Source organism: Myotis daubentonii, chromosome 4 (assembly GCF_963259705.1).
Source record: "Myotis daubentonii chromosome 4, mMyoDau2.1, whole genome shotgun sequence".
NCBI lineage: Eukaryota > Metazoa > Chordata > Mammalia > Chiroptera > Vespertilionidae > Myotis > Myotis daubentonii.
This window is the reverse complement of record NC_081843.1, coordinates 15,328,411-15,343,689: the sequence shown is the minus strand read 5'-3', so window position 1 is coordinate 15,343,689 and position 15,279 is coordinate 15,328,411. Positions and strand designations below refer to the sequence as shown.

At 57.1% G+C, this 15,279-nt stretch overlaps 1 protein-coding gene across 1 annotated transcript; it reads right to left on the bottom strand.

Moving 5' to 3' along the window:
- Positions 1–563: 563 nt before the first annotated feature.
- Positions 564–13,726, bottom strand: MMP25 (matrix metallopeptidase 25). The gene is made up of 10 exons (XM_059692827.1): positions 13,219–13,726; positions 12,743–12,875; positions 11,145–11,283; positions 10,758–11,050; positions 5,144–5,320; positions 4,974–5,058; positions 4,724–4,806; positions 3,586–3,738; positions 3,261–3,518; positions 564–3,109 (listed from the first exon to the last, which is right to left on the bottom strand). The coding sequence occupies exons 1-10, from the start codon at positions 13,318–13,320 to the stop codon at positions 2,823–2,825; spliced, it is 1,710 nt and encodes a 569-aa protein (XP_059548810.1). The 5' UTR covers positions 13,321–13,726; the 3' UTR covers positions 564–2,822.
- Between the last annotated feature and the right edge of the window lie 1,553 nt (positions 13,727–15,279).

Genomic DNA, 15,279 nt, shown 5'->3' with positions numbered 1-15,279 from the left:
GGAGGGGAAGAGGAAAGGGCAGATTTCAAAAGCAGGTTGGAGCATTTCTCAGAGCTTCCAGAGTAAAGAGCTTCCCGCTGGGCCGTCAAGGTGCAGGGGAATGTCTGGAATGTCCACCAGGTCCCTGGAACAGAGTGCACCCCAGCTTCAGAGTCCAGAGGTTCGATAGCAGCGACAGGCTCAGGACATGGCAAGACCTGCAAGACCCCTGAGGTGGCTTTGTCACACATAGCCTTGCTCACCTCTCAGCTCTTCCCTAATACCCAACTTGGGGCCAAAGCCCCACACAGCTCAGCACAGCCACTGTCTGCCCTCTGTATTAGGGAGCCAGGGCTGCCAGAACAAAGCACCACAGACTGGGTGGCTACACAACACAAACTGATTTCCTCACAGTTCTGGAGGCTAGACGTCTAAATCAAGCTGTTGGCAGAGTTGGTTCCTTCTTGAGCTGCAAGGGAAGGCTCCTAGGTTTGTAGATGCCGTCTTCATGTTCACAGGGCATTCTCCCTGTATCCATGCCTGGCTACTAACTTCCCACTTTTATGAGGACACTGGTTCTATTGGACTAGGGCCTACCCTAGTGACCTCATTTAACCTGATTCCCTTCATAAAGACGCTAGTAAGGTGATATTCTGAAGTACTGGGGGTTAGGGCTTCAGCATACGAATTTGTGGAGGGACACAATTCAACCCCTAAGATCCTCAAAGAGAACCTGGCCCCTGAGAGGCCACTCATGAGCCCCATGAGGACAGGCCTACACATCACACTTCCTTAGTGAAAGTCTCACTTGGGTTAGCTGAACCTCAGCTGATATCTCCCTGCCCCTTAAAAACCCATTCAATTGTCTGAAACCCCCTTTCCACACCTTGGAAGTCCAGATCCTTCCCTGAGCTGTCTTTGAATTCCAGGGTGGGAGAGAAGGGAGCTGCTCCTACTTCAGGTACAAGTATTACTTCTGGGCTTTGTCTGCAGAAGCCTGGCTCCCTGACCCCTCCTCCCCATAACACTCCACTCCTCCATGACTGTCTCACAAAAGCCACCATCTGAAGACATTTTGTGTTTCATTGTGCACTGTACCACTTTTTAAAAAATGTTTTTATTGATTTTTTTTTGAGAGATGAAGAGGGAAAGAGAGATAGAAACATTGATGAGAGAAATACATCACGGCTCATTATATAGAGTTCAGGGTGCTTTCCTTGTAGAGAGAGTCAGATTGGCTGCCTCCTGCACACCTCCCACCAGAGATTGTGCCTGCAACCAGGGCATGTGCCCTGACCAAAAAGCTACCTCTTTTTTAAAAAATATATATTTTTTTATTGATTTCAGAGAGGAAGGGAGAGGGGGAGATAGAAACATCAGTGATGAGAGAGAATCACTGATGGGCTGCCTCCTGCATGTCCCCTACCTGCATCAAGCCCGCAACCCCGGCATGTGTCCTTGACTTGAATCAAACCCAGAACTCTTCAGTCCGCAGGCTGATGCTCTATCCACTGAGCCAAACCAACTTGATAAGCTTTGAAAATATAATTTTTCCCCTCCTTGTACTTTAACAGGATCCTGACAGAGCATGAGATGGTTTTTCTGATGGCTTAGAGTTCTCAGGTCATGGATAGGTCGAAGATGTGCCTGGCTGTTGTCTTCACACTGGTCTGCTTGCCTTGGTAAACAGCAGGCACTGTCTGTGCTCCGTGGGACTGCAGCCCACAGCTTCAGCTCCAGGTAGCACGGCTGGACAGCAGCCCAAGAAAAGGCCACTAAGTGACTCCAGCCATGGGGGTGACCCCTATCAGCTGTGGCCATCAGCTTGGCTCTGTAGGCGACATGAAAAGTTGGCTCCTGGGAGATCATGGCAGAGACACAGAAAAGCCAGAAGACAGTCCCATCCCAAGTGAAGATTCAGGGTGAGGGCATGGGATTTGCATTTTTAACTTCCCTGGGTGGTTCTGATGTGGAATGTTCCAGAAGCACAGTTCCCGGGGCGCTGATTTAGATCCTGAATTCTGGGGAGAGTGGGAAATGAGTGAGATGGCCCAGGTTTCGCCCACTCATCAGCCAGGGGTGCTGAGGAAGCAGTGACCCCAGGTGAAGAGACCGCTCAATCTACTGTCTTGCGGTCAGCACTGAGCGGACAGGAGCGAGGGAGTTCTCCTTGAGGGAACTGCAGACACGTGGGGTGGAGGCAAAAAGAGGTTTTTAAAGATGGGGAGGGTGTCCTACTGAATGGAACAATTCTGGATTCAGGGTGGTGACCAGCAGGGAGGTCCAGATTGTGGAAGGTCACCCTTGTGGTCATTGGTGCCACCCAGAACGGGCAGCACTGGTGCCCAGGGGTGGTCTCAGGACTGGGTCCCAGTTCCCCACCCATGTGGTGTTGACTGGGACCTGGTGGAAGAAAAACAGGGTGAGACACTTCTGGAAAAGTGGGGTGGGGGGGTGGGGGGAGGCGTGCTGGGGCTCAGTCTCCAGATCAGGCCTGTCCTCTAAAGACCCATGCACCTGAGCTGCTGTTGCCAGGCAGGGCTTGGGCTGCAAGGAGTCTGCAGGCTGTGTTCTGAGAAAAGCCAGCCATTCCGGGAAATGCACAGTCCTGGGGGGGGGGGGGCCAAAGCAGGTGGAGCCGGGTTTGGGGGAGGGGAGGCTGAGCACTTCCTGTGTTCGGTCCAGGACCAGCCTTCGTGTCCCACCCACCCCACCCCTACCCCCAGGGCTTAGCTCCACCCACCTTGCTGGGCCCGTCACCACCCCCGACAGGCCATCACCGCCCCCTACTGTACAGGCCGGTGGTGGGAGAACCGGCCCCGCCGTGGAGCGGCCTGACCCTCTCAGCGGGAGGTGATGTCCCCCACCAGCAGGGCCAGAAGGAGCAGCAGGAGGGTCACCGACGTCGAAGACGAGGACAACCGCCCAGAGGCCTGGTTGATCTCGCAATGACAATTGCAGGGTTCGGGCTTGAGAGTCGCTTTGGGGGGTCTGGGGTAGCGAGGGCCAGCGCTGGCAGCCGGGCAGTCCAGCCACTGGGGGCCCATGGGCTGCGGGGAGTCCGGATCGGCCTTGACGCTGCCCTTGGGAAAGCGCCAGTAGTGGGCGCCCTTGAAGAAGTAGGTGGCACCTGCAAGGCGGGCGGAGAGCTGCAGGGCTGGTGCCGGCTGCCCCCCCAACCCCCGCCCCGTCCACCCGAGGACTCCTCCGCACCCCCAGGACGACCTCCAGCCCCAACCCCAGGGCCAGCAGCTGGCCAGCCGGGGCGCGGGCTCTCCTACCGTCGTTGCTGACGGCGACATCGTCGGGGCTGGGAGGCGCCCCCTCCCAGAGACTCAGGTCGCGCGGGTAGCCAGGGTCCGGGCGCGCGGCCGCCTCGTCGTACCGCCAGTAGCGGTGGCCCCGGACCAGGTAGGTCTTCCCGTTCAGCGGCCAAGAGAACGCGGCGTCCACCTGCTCCCCTGCGGGCAGCCCCAGCTCGGCCAGCGGCCGCGCGCCGCCCTCTAGCTGCCGGTCCCGGAACACCCAGAACTGCGGGCCTGCGGGAGGGAGCCCTCTGAGCAACTGCTCCCACGCCCCGCCCGTCCCCGGGGGCGCCCCGCTCACCACTGAAGAGTAGGATTCGGCCGTCTCGGTGCCGGGTGTAGGCAGCCTGGACGACATTCACCTGGGGGGGCAGCCCCTCCCAGAAGCGGTGGAGCCTGGCAGGCCGGGGGGACACCAGCTGTCCTGAGGGCTGGAGGCGCCAGAACCAGGGGCCTGTGGGAGAAGGGATGGGCCTGAGCATGAGGTGGCAAGTGGTCTTGTCCCCCAGGGTGTGTGGCTGGGACTTAGTGCTGGCTGGAAGGTCCATCTGGAAATCAAAGGGCCCAGTGGTTCTCAACCTTGGCTGCACATTAGAATCACCTGGGAATCTTTAAAATCCTGATTTCTGGGCCTCCTCCTCCTGAAGTTCTGATTCTTTGTTACTAATGTTGTGGCCCCACCCCATAACAAAGAAACAGAATTTCCGGAGGAGGAGGCCCAGAAATCAGAATTTTATAAAGATTCCCAGGTGATTCTAATGTGCAGCAAAGGTTGAGAACCACTGCCCTAGGGTGACCAGATGGCCCAGGACTTTCCTTCTACCTCCACCCCCCACTTTGTTTGTTTGTTTTTCAAATACAAGCAAAAGTTTATATAGAAAGTCACACAGGTAGAAGAAGTGAGGCCTGGGATAAGTGAGCCAGCTGGGCTGGGTGGGCTCAGGAGGCAAGTTACAGAGGGAAAAGTTGGGTTTAGGACAGTGATGGCGAACCTTTTGAGCTCGGCATGTCAGCATTTTGAAAAACCCTAACTTAACTCTGGTGCCGTGTCACATATAGAAATTTTTTGATATTTGCAACCATAGTAAAACAAAAACATATTTTTGATATTTATTTTATATATTTAAATGCCATTTAACAAAGAAAAATCAACCAAAAAAATGAGTTCGCGTGTCATAGGTTCGCCATCACTGGCTTAGGAGAAAAAGCAAGGATATAGCCTGGGGGAGGTAGGGGCAGAGAGGCTCAGGTGAGCTTCAAAGAGTGTGCGCTGGGGAAAGTAAGGGATTGGGGAAGGGCAGTCACTGGTGTGCTCCACAGAGAGCCACTCGCACCCAGCTTGAAAGTCCACATCCTGGGAAACCCCACAGGCCTGGTGGGTCACCCTAAGTGGGTAGGAAACCAACTCTACAGGGCTGGGGAGACCCGGAGTGACTCACCTTTAAAGAAGAAGGTTTCCCCTCGGATGTTGGCGATAGCATCAAAATTGCCATCACATCGATCAGGAACAGGAAGGGAGGGGCTGAGGAGGAAAGGAGAGGTGAGGAGAAAGGGGTCAGGGCTCCTCCTCTCTGTACTTCACCTTGAGAACAGCCCTATGGGGCAGGGACCCTTACCAAGCCCTCTGACCAAAGAGGACTCCAGGGGTAGGAAGCTCCCCCAAGATGGCAAAGCTGGAGGAGGACTCACCTGCCTGGGGGCAGGGCAGGGGGCGGGGGAGGAGGAGCCAGGGGTTTCACTGTGGGCTCATCATATGGGGTTTTGGGTCCTTTCCCTGTAGAGAGAGTCAGAGAGACCTGTGTTCCCCGACCCTGCCGCAGAGGCCACATGGGGAGCCCCCCCCACACCACTCCCTGTACCGTAGAGCTGCTGCAGGCCCTCACGGTCATCCTGGGACAGGCGGTACTTGGTGGGCTCCCCGACAGGACCCTGGTAGAAGGGCCTCATGATGGAGTCAGGCGCAGAGGAGTGGCCCAGGCCCAGTGCGTGGCCAAACTCATGAACTGCCACCGCAAACAGGTCTGTCCCCTCACCATCTGGGGAGGAAGGGAGACTGGGCTGGAGCTGGAGCAGCCAGGAAAGGGGCAGCGAGGAAGCCCCTGGGAGCGGGGCCTGCTGGCACAGGAACAGCCAGGAGACCCTCAGAGGTGCTCACAGCGTCCTCCGCCCAAAAGCCTCCCCGAGCCACCTCATCCTTCCTGCACGAGTTTACTTATTCAGCAAATATTTTTGCTTGGCAGTGCTACACACCGGGATACTGGGCTCAAATGACCCTTAGAACAGGTGAGGGACCGGGCAGGAGGAGTCAGCCTGGCCCAAGGAAGGCCAGCTTACACTGATGGAGGCCTGCCCACAGAAACATGGGGGAGGGGAAGCAGGAGCCCGGGGTGCATACAGTTCTCTCAAGGCAGCCCCAGCCCTTGCAGTTTCCCCCTCCCAGCTCCAACCAGCGGTCTGAGGTCCCCACCCCTCGACACCCTTCCCACTCCCACCCGCGAGGAATGCCGCTCAATCACCTTGGCCTCTGCTCCCAAGACCCTCAGAATCCCACTCCCACCCCCATGGTTCTTCCACCTCCCCTCCTCCCATCTCTGTGGGCCTTGCCCATCTCTCCCTCCCACAGCCTCCACCACTCCCCACCTCCCTGGGGTCCTGGCCTCTCCTCCCCACCACTGCAGCCTTCATCCATCTCCTCAGAACCCGCAGCCTCAGCAGGCACTCTCTGACCACAGTCTGCTGGCCTGGGTGCCCAGCCTCGCTCCCAGCCTCGCTCCCAGCCTCTCTGAGCACGGAGGCCTCTTCCTTGGGGACCCCGCCCAGGCGCCAGGAGCAAGCCAGATCTCAGCTCCTCATCCATCCACAAGCTTCCTGCTGGCTCCTGCTAAGCAGGTGAGAGGCCAGAAGAGACAGAGTCAGTAAGAGGGGTGAGCAGCCCCCAGGAGGCACAGATTCCCCCCGAGGCTATCTGCTCCCTGGCCATCTCGAGCTGGCATCAGCAGTGCTGGACACGGGTGAACTGGACATGGCCTCCCAACTGAGAAGCAATTTCCTCTCAGCTCCTGAAGACCGCTAACTGGGAGTCTAAGAGCGAAGTGTGTGAGTCATAAGAGGAGCAACAAACACTTGCCCTCATTGGCTTCCCACAGAACCTCGACCTCCAACCACATTTACAGGCCCGGAGGCCGAGGCGCTGAGAGGTGAGGTTCCATGACAGCGGAAACCGAGGCCGAGTCCTCTGGCTGGGCTGTCCTGCACTGAGCAGTGACTGCGGAGGGTCTGTCCACACTCGTATGTGCTGATGAGCTCCTATGTCCTATGTTGCCTGTGGGCTTCTGATCGCTCTGGGTCCTTTTTCTGAGAAACGAGGAAGTTTGGTGGGTTTTTTTTTTGTTTTTGTTGTTGTCCTCACAGGAGGATATTTTTTCCATTGCTTTTCAGAGAGAGTGGAAAGGAGGGAGGGAGGGATGGAAGGATGGAGGAAGAGAGGGAGGGAGGGGTGGAGAGGGAGAGAGAAATAGAGAGAGAGAGGGAGAGGAAGAGGGAGAGAGAGAGAAAGAGAAACATCGATGTCCATCGGCTGGTTGCCTCCCCCACTTGCCCTACTGGGTGAACCCCGAAACCTAGGTATGTCCCCTTGACTGGGAATCCATGCTTGAGCCAACACTCTAACCACTTAGCAGCACTGGCCAGGGCCAGTTAGGTGTCTTAATCAGGTAGCTCTCTTTCATCTTTCACCGCACCCGCCCCTCCTCTGTCTAGCTTCTCCTTTGGCCACACCCCTTCCTTGCATTCTTCTCATGCTCTGCAGCTGGGGGAAATTACCCAACTGTGCAGATCAGCCCCAGATTAGACTATGGGGGTCCCCAACACCTCCTCTTAAACTTGCCCTGGGCCTCGGCTGGAAGCTGCTTTGCTCTCGGCCTCAGTTCCAAGCCCACAGCCCCTCAAGTTACCACCCAGGTCCAGCCCCCAAGTCTTAGATGACAAGTGCTGACAAATGCATTTCCTATTTCAAGACAGGCCATCCTTTGTGATTTGTAATTTCCTGTGTACCCAGAACAGGTAGCTTCATCTCCCCCATGCTCACCTCTTGCCCTGCCCTGTTCAAGGAGCCTGCCTTGCTCAACTCCTCTAGGACAAGAACAATGCCCCACCCACTCGTCCATGCCTGCACCCTTCCATGCTTCCATCTGTCAGTTTATCCGTCCATCCACCAACCCTTTCTTTCTAGTAACTCATTCGGCATCCCCGAGCGCTCAAGACTCCCGCATCCTAAGACATTCCCTAGACCGGTCAGTCCACTGCCTCGGTTCCTCTCACGCCTACCCCTACTGTGGTCTGGATTCTTCCCCCATCCACCAAGCCTACAGGCACTAAGGTCACTTCATCCCCAGATGACCAAATCCAAGCCCATGTCAATCACGGGATTGGTTTGCCATGCTGACCACTTCCTTTTTCACTCTTGTTCTTGATCACCTTTTGGCCTGTTCTTTCTTTATTTCTTTGATTCTTCCTTCCTTGATGCCTTCCCCTTTACTATGGGGCTCTCCACAGCTCGATATTCGACCTTCACATTCCACACTCTCCTCCTTACCAACCCCCCAGTACCTCTGACTCTTAAATCGGAGGAAGGGGGCAGATCAGGCAGCAGCTGGCAATGAACAGAGCGCTACTCTGTGTCAGGCCTCGTGCAGAGCGCTGGAGGTGAATTACTCATTTAATCCGTAAGTCCACGCTACCAACAGGTAATATAATTCCCACTTCTCAGCGCAAAAACTAAGCACACTGAAGTCAAGTAACTTATACACATAGCAAACAGGATCCCAGCCTTGAGTTCTGCTTCAAGCATGCATTCTTTTGTTGTTGTTGTGTTTTGTTTTTGAGAGGAAGAGAGAGAGAGAGAGAGAGAGAGAGAGAGAGAGAGAGAGAGAGAGAGAATAGGCCGCTCCCTGCATGCCCCTACTGGGGATTGAGCCTGAAACCCAGGCATATGCCTTGGGAATCAAACCTACAACCTTTCAGTGCAGGGGATGACACCCAACCCACTGAACCACACAGGCCAGTGCAAGCTTGTGTTCTTAAATGCTGTGTTACACAGTCTCACTATTGTGGCTGCTAGCTGTACCTGGCCCAAATCCTCTCTGAGCCTGTGTGCCTATTCCCTGGCTGCCCCCTTCCTCAGAAAATCGCTCTCTCTCCCTCCCAGGCCACCTCTGCCCAGCAGGTCACAGTGGCTGATCGATGCAGGACTATGAGAGCTGGGCACTTCGCCTCCAGGGAGGACCAACCCTGTGACACCATTTGTGCTCCAGAGCTCCGAGTGGGGTCAGGCTCCTCTGGAGCCCAGACCACATCCTTGCTCAGCTTCTCTCCCGTCTTCTCCTGCTTCCCTTTCCCCTGAGAACGTACCCCTGAGAAACTGCTTGCATAAGAAATTATATCGTGAGCTCCAATTCTGGGGAACCTGACCTAAGTCAGAGGAGTCCAAGCTCTAGAGCAACATACTGAACCACCAATGCACTGGTTGCACTGACTGCCCATAAGCACTGCAGACACACATCCCACCTGAACTCACCCCTACCCTCCCCCAGCCTGCTTCTCTTGCTCCCACACTTCCCACCTGCATTAACAGGACTGTCCTCCAGGGGCCAGCACGCCAACCTCCTATACCCTTTGCCTCCAGGATCCAGTCAGACCCCCACCTTTGCCCATCCTGATTAAACTTCCCTCAGAGCCGCCCACTGCCCTCCATTCAGCACCTCCCATCTCCCACCACCATCTCTCACAGTGACTCTGCAGCAACTTTCTGCCGTCCTGTCCTCTTGCCCTGCTCCGCAGCCAGTGGCATTTCTAGAATGCAAAACCTTCCACATCTATTGCCTTCAGAATCCTACAGTTCAGATTCCTCCCCGTGCTCTCCAAGGCCCTTTGTGTGGTATGAAACCTTCCATCCATCCTCCATGGTCTCCCTTCTGACACTGTATTTTTTGCCTTCCAGCCCCAAATGTCCTGGGCCAGTGGTCGGCAAACCGCGGCTCTTTGGCCCCTTGAGTGTGGCTCTTCCACAAGATACCACCCGCGCACGTACAATGCAATTGAAACTTTGTGGCCCATGCGCAGAAGTCGGTTTTCGGCCTGGGCGAGTCTATTTTGAAGAAGTGGCGTTAGAAGAAGTGGGGGGTGGACATATAGAGAGGATGAACGAAAGGAGACAGACGAAGCAGTATACAAGACGAGTGTGGATGGGAGAGTTGGAAGGGGTCGACCTCGGCGAACGCACCTCAATCAGATTGAGGACGTTTTTAGCAAAGGCCAGCTTAGGAGTCCCCTAATGGAGTTAATAGCAGTGTACCTACCTATATAGTTTAAGTTTAAAAAATTTGGCTCTCAAAAGACATTTCAAACGTGGTACTGTTGATATTTGGCTCTGTTGACTAATGAGTTTGCCGACCACTGTCCCAGGCCATTTCTCACCTCAGTGCTCTCATCCTTGACCACCCTGACGACTCAGCTAGCCTTTGGCTTGTGCTTCCGTATTGTGCCTCACCCCCTCCCTGTATACTCCAGGAGACAGGAGAGCAGGGCCTTGTGTGCTACCTGGTACTCAGTGTGTGTGTGTGTGTCTGTGTGTGTGTGTGTGAGAGAGAGAGAGAGAGAGAGAGAGAGAGAGAGAGAGAGAGAGAAAGAGAGAGAGAAAGAGAGAGAGAGAGAAGAAAACAGAATCACTGCTTCCAGGAAGTCCCCTGCAGCCAAAAGCCTCAGATCAGTCCTCTCTCTGAGCACCGCAGGCCTGAGGACTTCCCTGTTGTAACTCCCTGTGGTTGTGTCATGATGTGTAGCAACTGCCACTTACTCTTCTGACTCAGCTGCTGCACAGAACTGCGTTTTCACCTTTTTAAGCTCTCAGCCCCAGCTCGGAGCTGGGCATCTAACAGGCCTCTTTGATGGGTCATTTTCTATGTCAGAGTGGCCAGACTGTGGCGCCCAGTTGCTTGGTCAAATGCCAGCCTGGATGTTGCTATGCAGGTTATTCTGTAGATGTCATTTTAAGTAAAGCAGGTAACGCTCGGTGCTGTGGGTGGGCCTCGCCTCATCAGTTGAAGGGCTTAAGAGCAAAAACTGGGCTTTCCCAGAAGAAGAATTCTGCCTTCAGACTGCAGCTTAGAAAGCCTGCTTGGCTGTCCAGCCGGCTGGCTGGCCCTACAGATTTTGGACTCAAAATTGCCACATCAATTCTCACCTGAACTTCCAGCCTGCCTTACCGATTTTGGACTTGCCAGTCCCACAATTCCGCGCACCGATTCCTTAAAATAAATCATGCCCATGTGCACATACTCACATCTTATTGGTTCTATTTTCCTGGAGAAGCCCAGCTGATACAGCCTCCATCAATAAATGCACTTTAAACCTAATTCTTAAGGACAGACAGACAGACCTGGGGAGAGGACTTCTCAGAAGAAGGAACATTTGTACCTTTTGACCCAAAAGTCCAGATTTCCTCATCGTCGAAGTGAGTGTCCCCGGAGATGGAATGTTCCCCGGGGAAGAAGGCGTGGGCGAGGGTCCCCCCCTGCCCGTCGAAAGGGTAACTGTCCTGGTGGTAGGCCCGGACAAAGTCGATGAGGATGTCAGCCTCCGGTGGGCCCTGAGAACCCACCTCCCGGAATTTGAGGCCTGACTCAATACCCCAGGCCGCCAAGGCATGGTGCATGAGAGTCCGCACAGTCTCCTGGCTCAGTGCAGAGCTCCGGGGGAAGGAGTGTATCCTGGGGAAAGACGAGTGGAGAGTGAGGATAGCCTGGGACACAGAGACTAGGGCCCAGCAGGCCAGCCCAGGGTGGGGTAGGCACCAGGACCTACCTCCACGTCAGGGTTCGCTTCTTCCAAATACCGCCGCTCAGGGCATAGCGCCGGCGCCGGCGCCTAACCAGCTCTGCCACCCCCAGCACGTCGGGCAGAGAGCAGCGGGGCTTGTGCATGGTGGCCATCGTCGCTGGGTCTGTGGGACAGGTTGGGGGAGCGGGATCAGCAGAAGGACAACCTGCCCTCCCTAATCATGGTACCAGCTAACTGTCCACATGGGGAAACAGGTTCAGGGAGATGAAGAACTTGCCCCCACTTGGATTGGAACCCAGACAGTCTGACTGTAAGCCAGCTCATCCACACCAGCACCTGGCCCTGGAGGGCGTGGCTGCCTCCAGGGGGTGCTCAGAGCTCAGGCAGGGAGCTTCCCTGAGCCCTGGCAATTGGGCTCAAGGAAGGAGCCCTGGGGGTGTCGTGCAAACTCCCCTCTCTGAGGCTGGGAACCCCTAGGAGGGTGCTCACACCCCACACCCCACACCAGAGGTCCAAGACCCTATCATGATAAAGTCCGGAGTCCCCATACCGGTTGGGTCTCTGGTTTCCTGTGACTAACCAACCCCTCCTGGGTTAGAGCTGCCTGGAATCCCCTTTTCCAGCTGAGCTCAATTCCCAGCAGTCTCCTCCTCCTCAACAGAAGGTCAAACCTCACCTCGATGGTTGAGGTCACAATGTGTAACTGAGCCCATGTAGATGCCAAGCAGGGCAGGGGAAGACCCTGCCTTCCCTCGCAGCCAGCCAGGAACCCACCAGTTCTCTCTTCTTCCCCATTTAACCCAACAGATGAGCTGCTCAGCTCTACCTCCACAGTGTGCACTCTGGCTTCAACCACTTCTCATCACACCTCCCACCGTCAGCCCTGGCCTGGACACTGCATAACCTCCTCGCTGGCCTCTGTGTTCCCCACCCACCACTCTCCATCAGCAACCAAAGGAAATGTAAAACTGCAAAATAGACCAAGTTGCCTTCCTCCTTCAGACCCTTCCGTGGTTTCTTACTGTGCTTCTGAATCCAACCCAAACACCTTTCAAGCCTCCTCCCACCAGACATTTGCTTAGCTCCGTACTCCTCTCTCATCACAGCTGCACAGCCTGTGCCTGCCACAGGGCCTTTGCACTGGCCTGGTACACTCTTCCCCCGCATCTTCCCATGGCGGGCTCCTCCTCGTTGTGTCCTCTGCGTTCTCTGTGTTATAGGAATTCCTCTCGACTCCTATGACACCTTTCAGAGGACCCTGACCTGACCAGACCAGCCCCTCAATGCCATTAGCATTTTATTTTCTTCGAAACACCACTATCTGAAATGATCTTGCATATTTCTGTTTCTGATCTCTTAGAATGTATCTGTCTCTAGAAGTTTAGCTCTAGGAGAGCAGGGACTTATCTACTTTGTTCGCTGCTGTAGGAGCGGAGCCTGAAGTGGCCTCTCATGCAAGAGATTCTCAACACATATGCACTGAAGGAGAATGCTTGGGAATTCCCTGGGTTAGGACCTGAGATCAGCATTGTCATACCCCCCATGATTCAGTGCGTGCTGCGGTTTAAGAACAGCTGGGTAACGGCCAGGCTGCGTGCGGAGGCAGGGCTGGGGACACCTACCCAGGAGGCCGGTCTCAGGCAGCCCAGCAAACCTCTGCATCACCTTGATGGCATCCCGGAGCTTTTCAGGGCTCCGCAGCTGGGCCTGGGCTGGGTCGGGCGGTGGCAGGTAGCCATAGCGGGTCAGCCAGTCCTGGGCCGGAGAAGTGAGCAGGTGAAGCGGGAAGGGCCGCGGCGATGGGACCTGCCTCCCCACCGCCCTCTGAAAGCCTCACCTCTCACCAATTAGGAACCCAGGGCTCCCCTCTCCCGGACCTGCCCTCCAGCCCTGGGTTTGCAGTCTTCATCTAGAGTCGAGTCCTGGTCCCCACCTCCCCGCCCCCAGTCCCATTCCAACAATCCGGTTCCCAGCCCCCAGCCCCAGCCAGTCACTCCGTGGACGTTTGAATCAGCCCTCAGCCTGACCTAGGCGTCCGGCACCAGCTTCCCTCTGCCCGCGCCCCTGCAGATCCCAGAGGCCGGGGGACCCCACTCACCAAGCCCAGGCTCACGTCCTGCGCCGCGGGCTCCGGGGCGAGCGCGGGCAGCGGCGGCGGCTGGAGCAGCACCAGGAGCAGCAGCGCCGGGAGCCGGAGCATCGCGCGCTCCTGCCCGGGCAACGTGGGGCTCCAGGGGGCCCGACCCGAGCCGCCCGGGGCGTCGGGGGAGGAGACCGGAGAGGCTAGGGTGGGGCACCCGGTGCTGGGTAGGAGGGCCGGGCGGGAGGACTGGGGGCCGCACAGGGGTCAGGGACCCGGGGCAGCACGGAGCAGGGGCGTGTGGCGTCCAGCGGAGGGTCCAGGGGCGCTGGGTCTGCTGCGACGGCTTCGAGGGGTCCCGGCCGGTCCTGTGCCGGCGCCGCACGGCACTGGCGGCCCCTCCCTCGGAGGGGGGGCGGGGGGGCGGGCGCACCCTGATAAGCGGTGAGGGTGCGGCCGGGAAATGGCCCAATTTTCGGACCTCCAGCGAGAAGGGGCGGGCCAGGTGGTGACCCGGTCCCCGGCCCGGACCTAGTGACCCTCCTTCGAGCTCTGGGCGGGTCCGGGTTGGGGGGGGCGGGGCGCGGGGGGCGAGGCGCCCCGGCCGCAAGTTTCTCTTCCCAGGTCCTGGAGCCGGTGGGACTCCGGGGACGCGGCTCACTTCTGCTTTCTCAGGCCCGCGGCTGCACGGGAAGGGGCGGCTCCGAGTCCCCCCACCGCCGCTCCTCCCCCCTCCCCCTCCCCTCCCTCCCCTCCCCACCCCTCTCCCAGCCGTCGCTCCCGGAGACCCTGCGCCCGGAGGCGGGCGGAGCGCCGGGGTGGTTCCGGGCGCGAGAGAGTGGATGATGCTTCTGTCTCCGCGGTCCCGGCGCCCCAGGCGTGTCGCCGCCGGTGCTCCCTGTGCCCGGGCGGCGCCTGCGGTCCCGGGTTGGTCCCCCCCACCGCCTGTGCCGCGCGGTCTCAGCCTCCGCACGCGGGGTCCAGGCACCTCCGATTCCCAGGCCTGGAGCTGCCGGGACCGCGCGCTTTCTCCGCAGACGGGAGACCTCGTAACCTAGTAACGTCCGCGGAAGGGCTGGGGCGCGAGGGAAGCAGATCCCAGAGGCAGAGATTGGGGACCCGTAGAACCCCGCCTCGCTCTCGCCATGCCGCCCGCGGAGCCCAGGGCCGGGAGGCCAGGCAGCTAGAGACGAATTAAGAGGAACCGTGGGCACCTGGCCGGTGCGGGACGGGTGCGAGGGACCCAGCTCTGTCCCTGGAGCAGGGCAGCCACAGGACCCAGGGGTGGTTTAGCCAAAGAGCAAGCAGGATAGCGAGCCGGAGGTACAAGCTAAGGCACCGAGCTCCCGCGTGCGTCCTCTGGGCTGGCATAGCGGGCTATTGCAGACCGGGTGACATGAGCAACAGACATCATGTTCGCACAGTCCTGGAAGCCGAAGTCCAAGATGATGGAGCGGGCACGGTTGGTTTCTCCGACCATTTCCAGGCCTCTCTGCTTAGCTTGGAAGTGGCAGCTTCTTCCCTGTGTCTCACATGGTCTTTCCTCTGTAGCCCATGTAGCCCAGATGCCTGTGTGTGTCACATGTCCTCTTCCTTACACACACACACACACACACACACACACACACACACACACACAACACCTGTCAAGCCCAGCCCCCGTGGCTCAGTGGTTGAGCATGACCAGGAGGTCACTGGTTTGATTCCCCGTCAGGGCACATGCCCAGGATGTGGGCTCGATCCCCAGTAAGGCGTGCAGGAGGCAACCAATCAAAGATTCTCTCTCATCATTGATGTTTCTACCTCTCTCTCTCTCTCACCCTCTCCCTTTCTCTCTCTGAAATCAATAAAAATACATATTAAAAAAAAAAAAGATGCCAGTCAAGCCCTGGCGGGTGTGGCTCAGTGCTTAGGTCATGGGTTCAATTGGGGAGGGGGGGGCAACCAATTAATGTGTCTCTCTCACATCTATGTTTCTCTCTCCCTCCCTCCCTCCTTCCACTCTATCTGAAAATCAATGGGGAAAAAATAATCCTTGGGTGAGGATTAACAACAACAACAACAAAAGACACCTAAAGG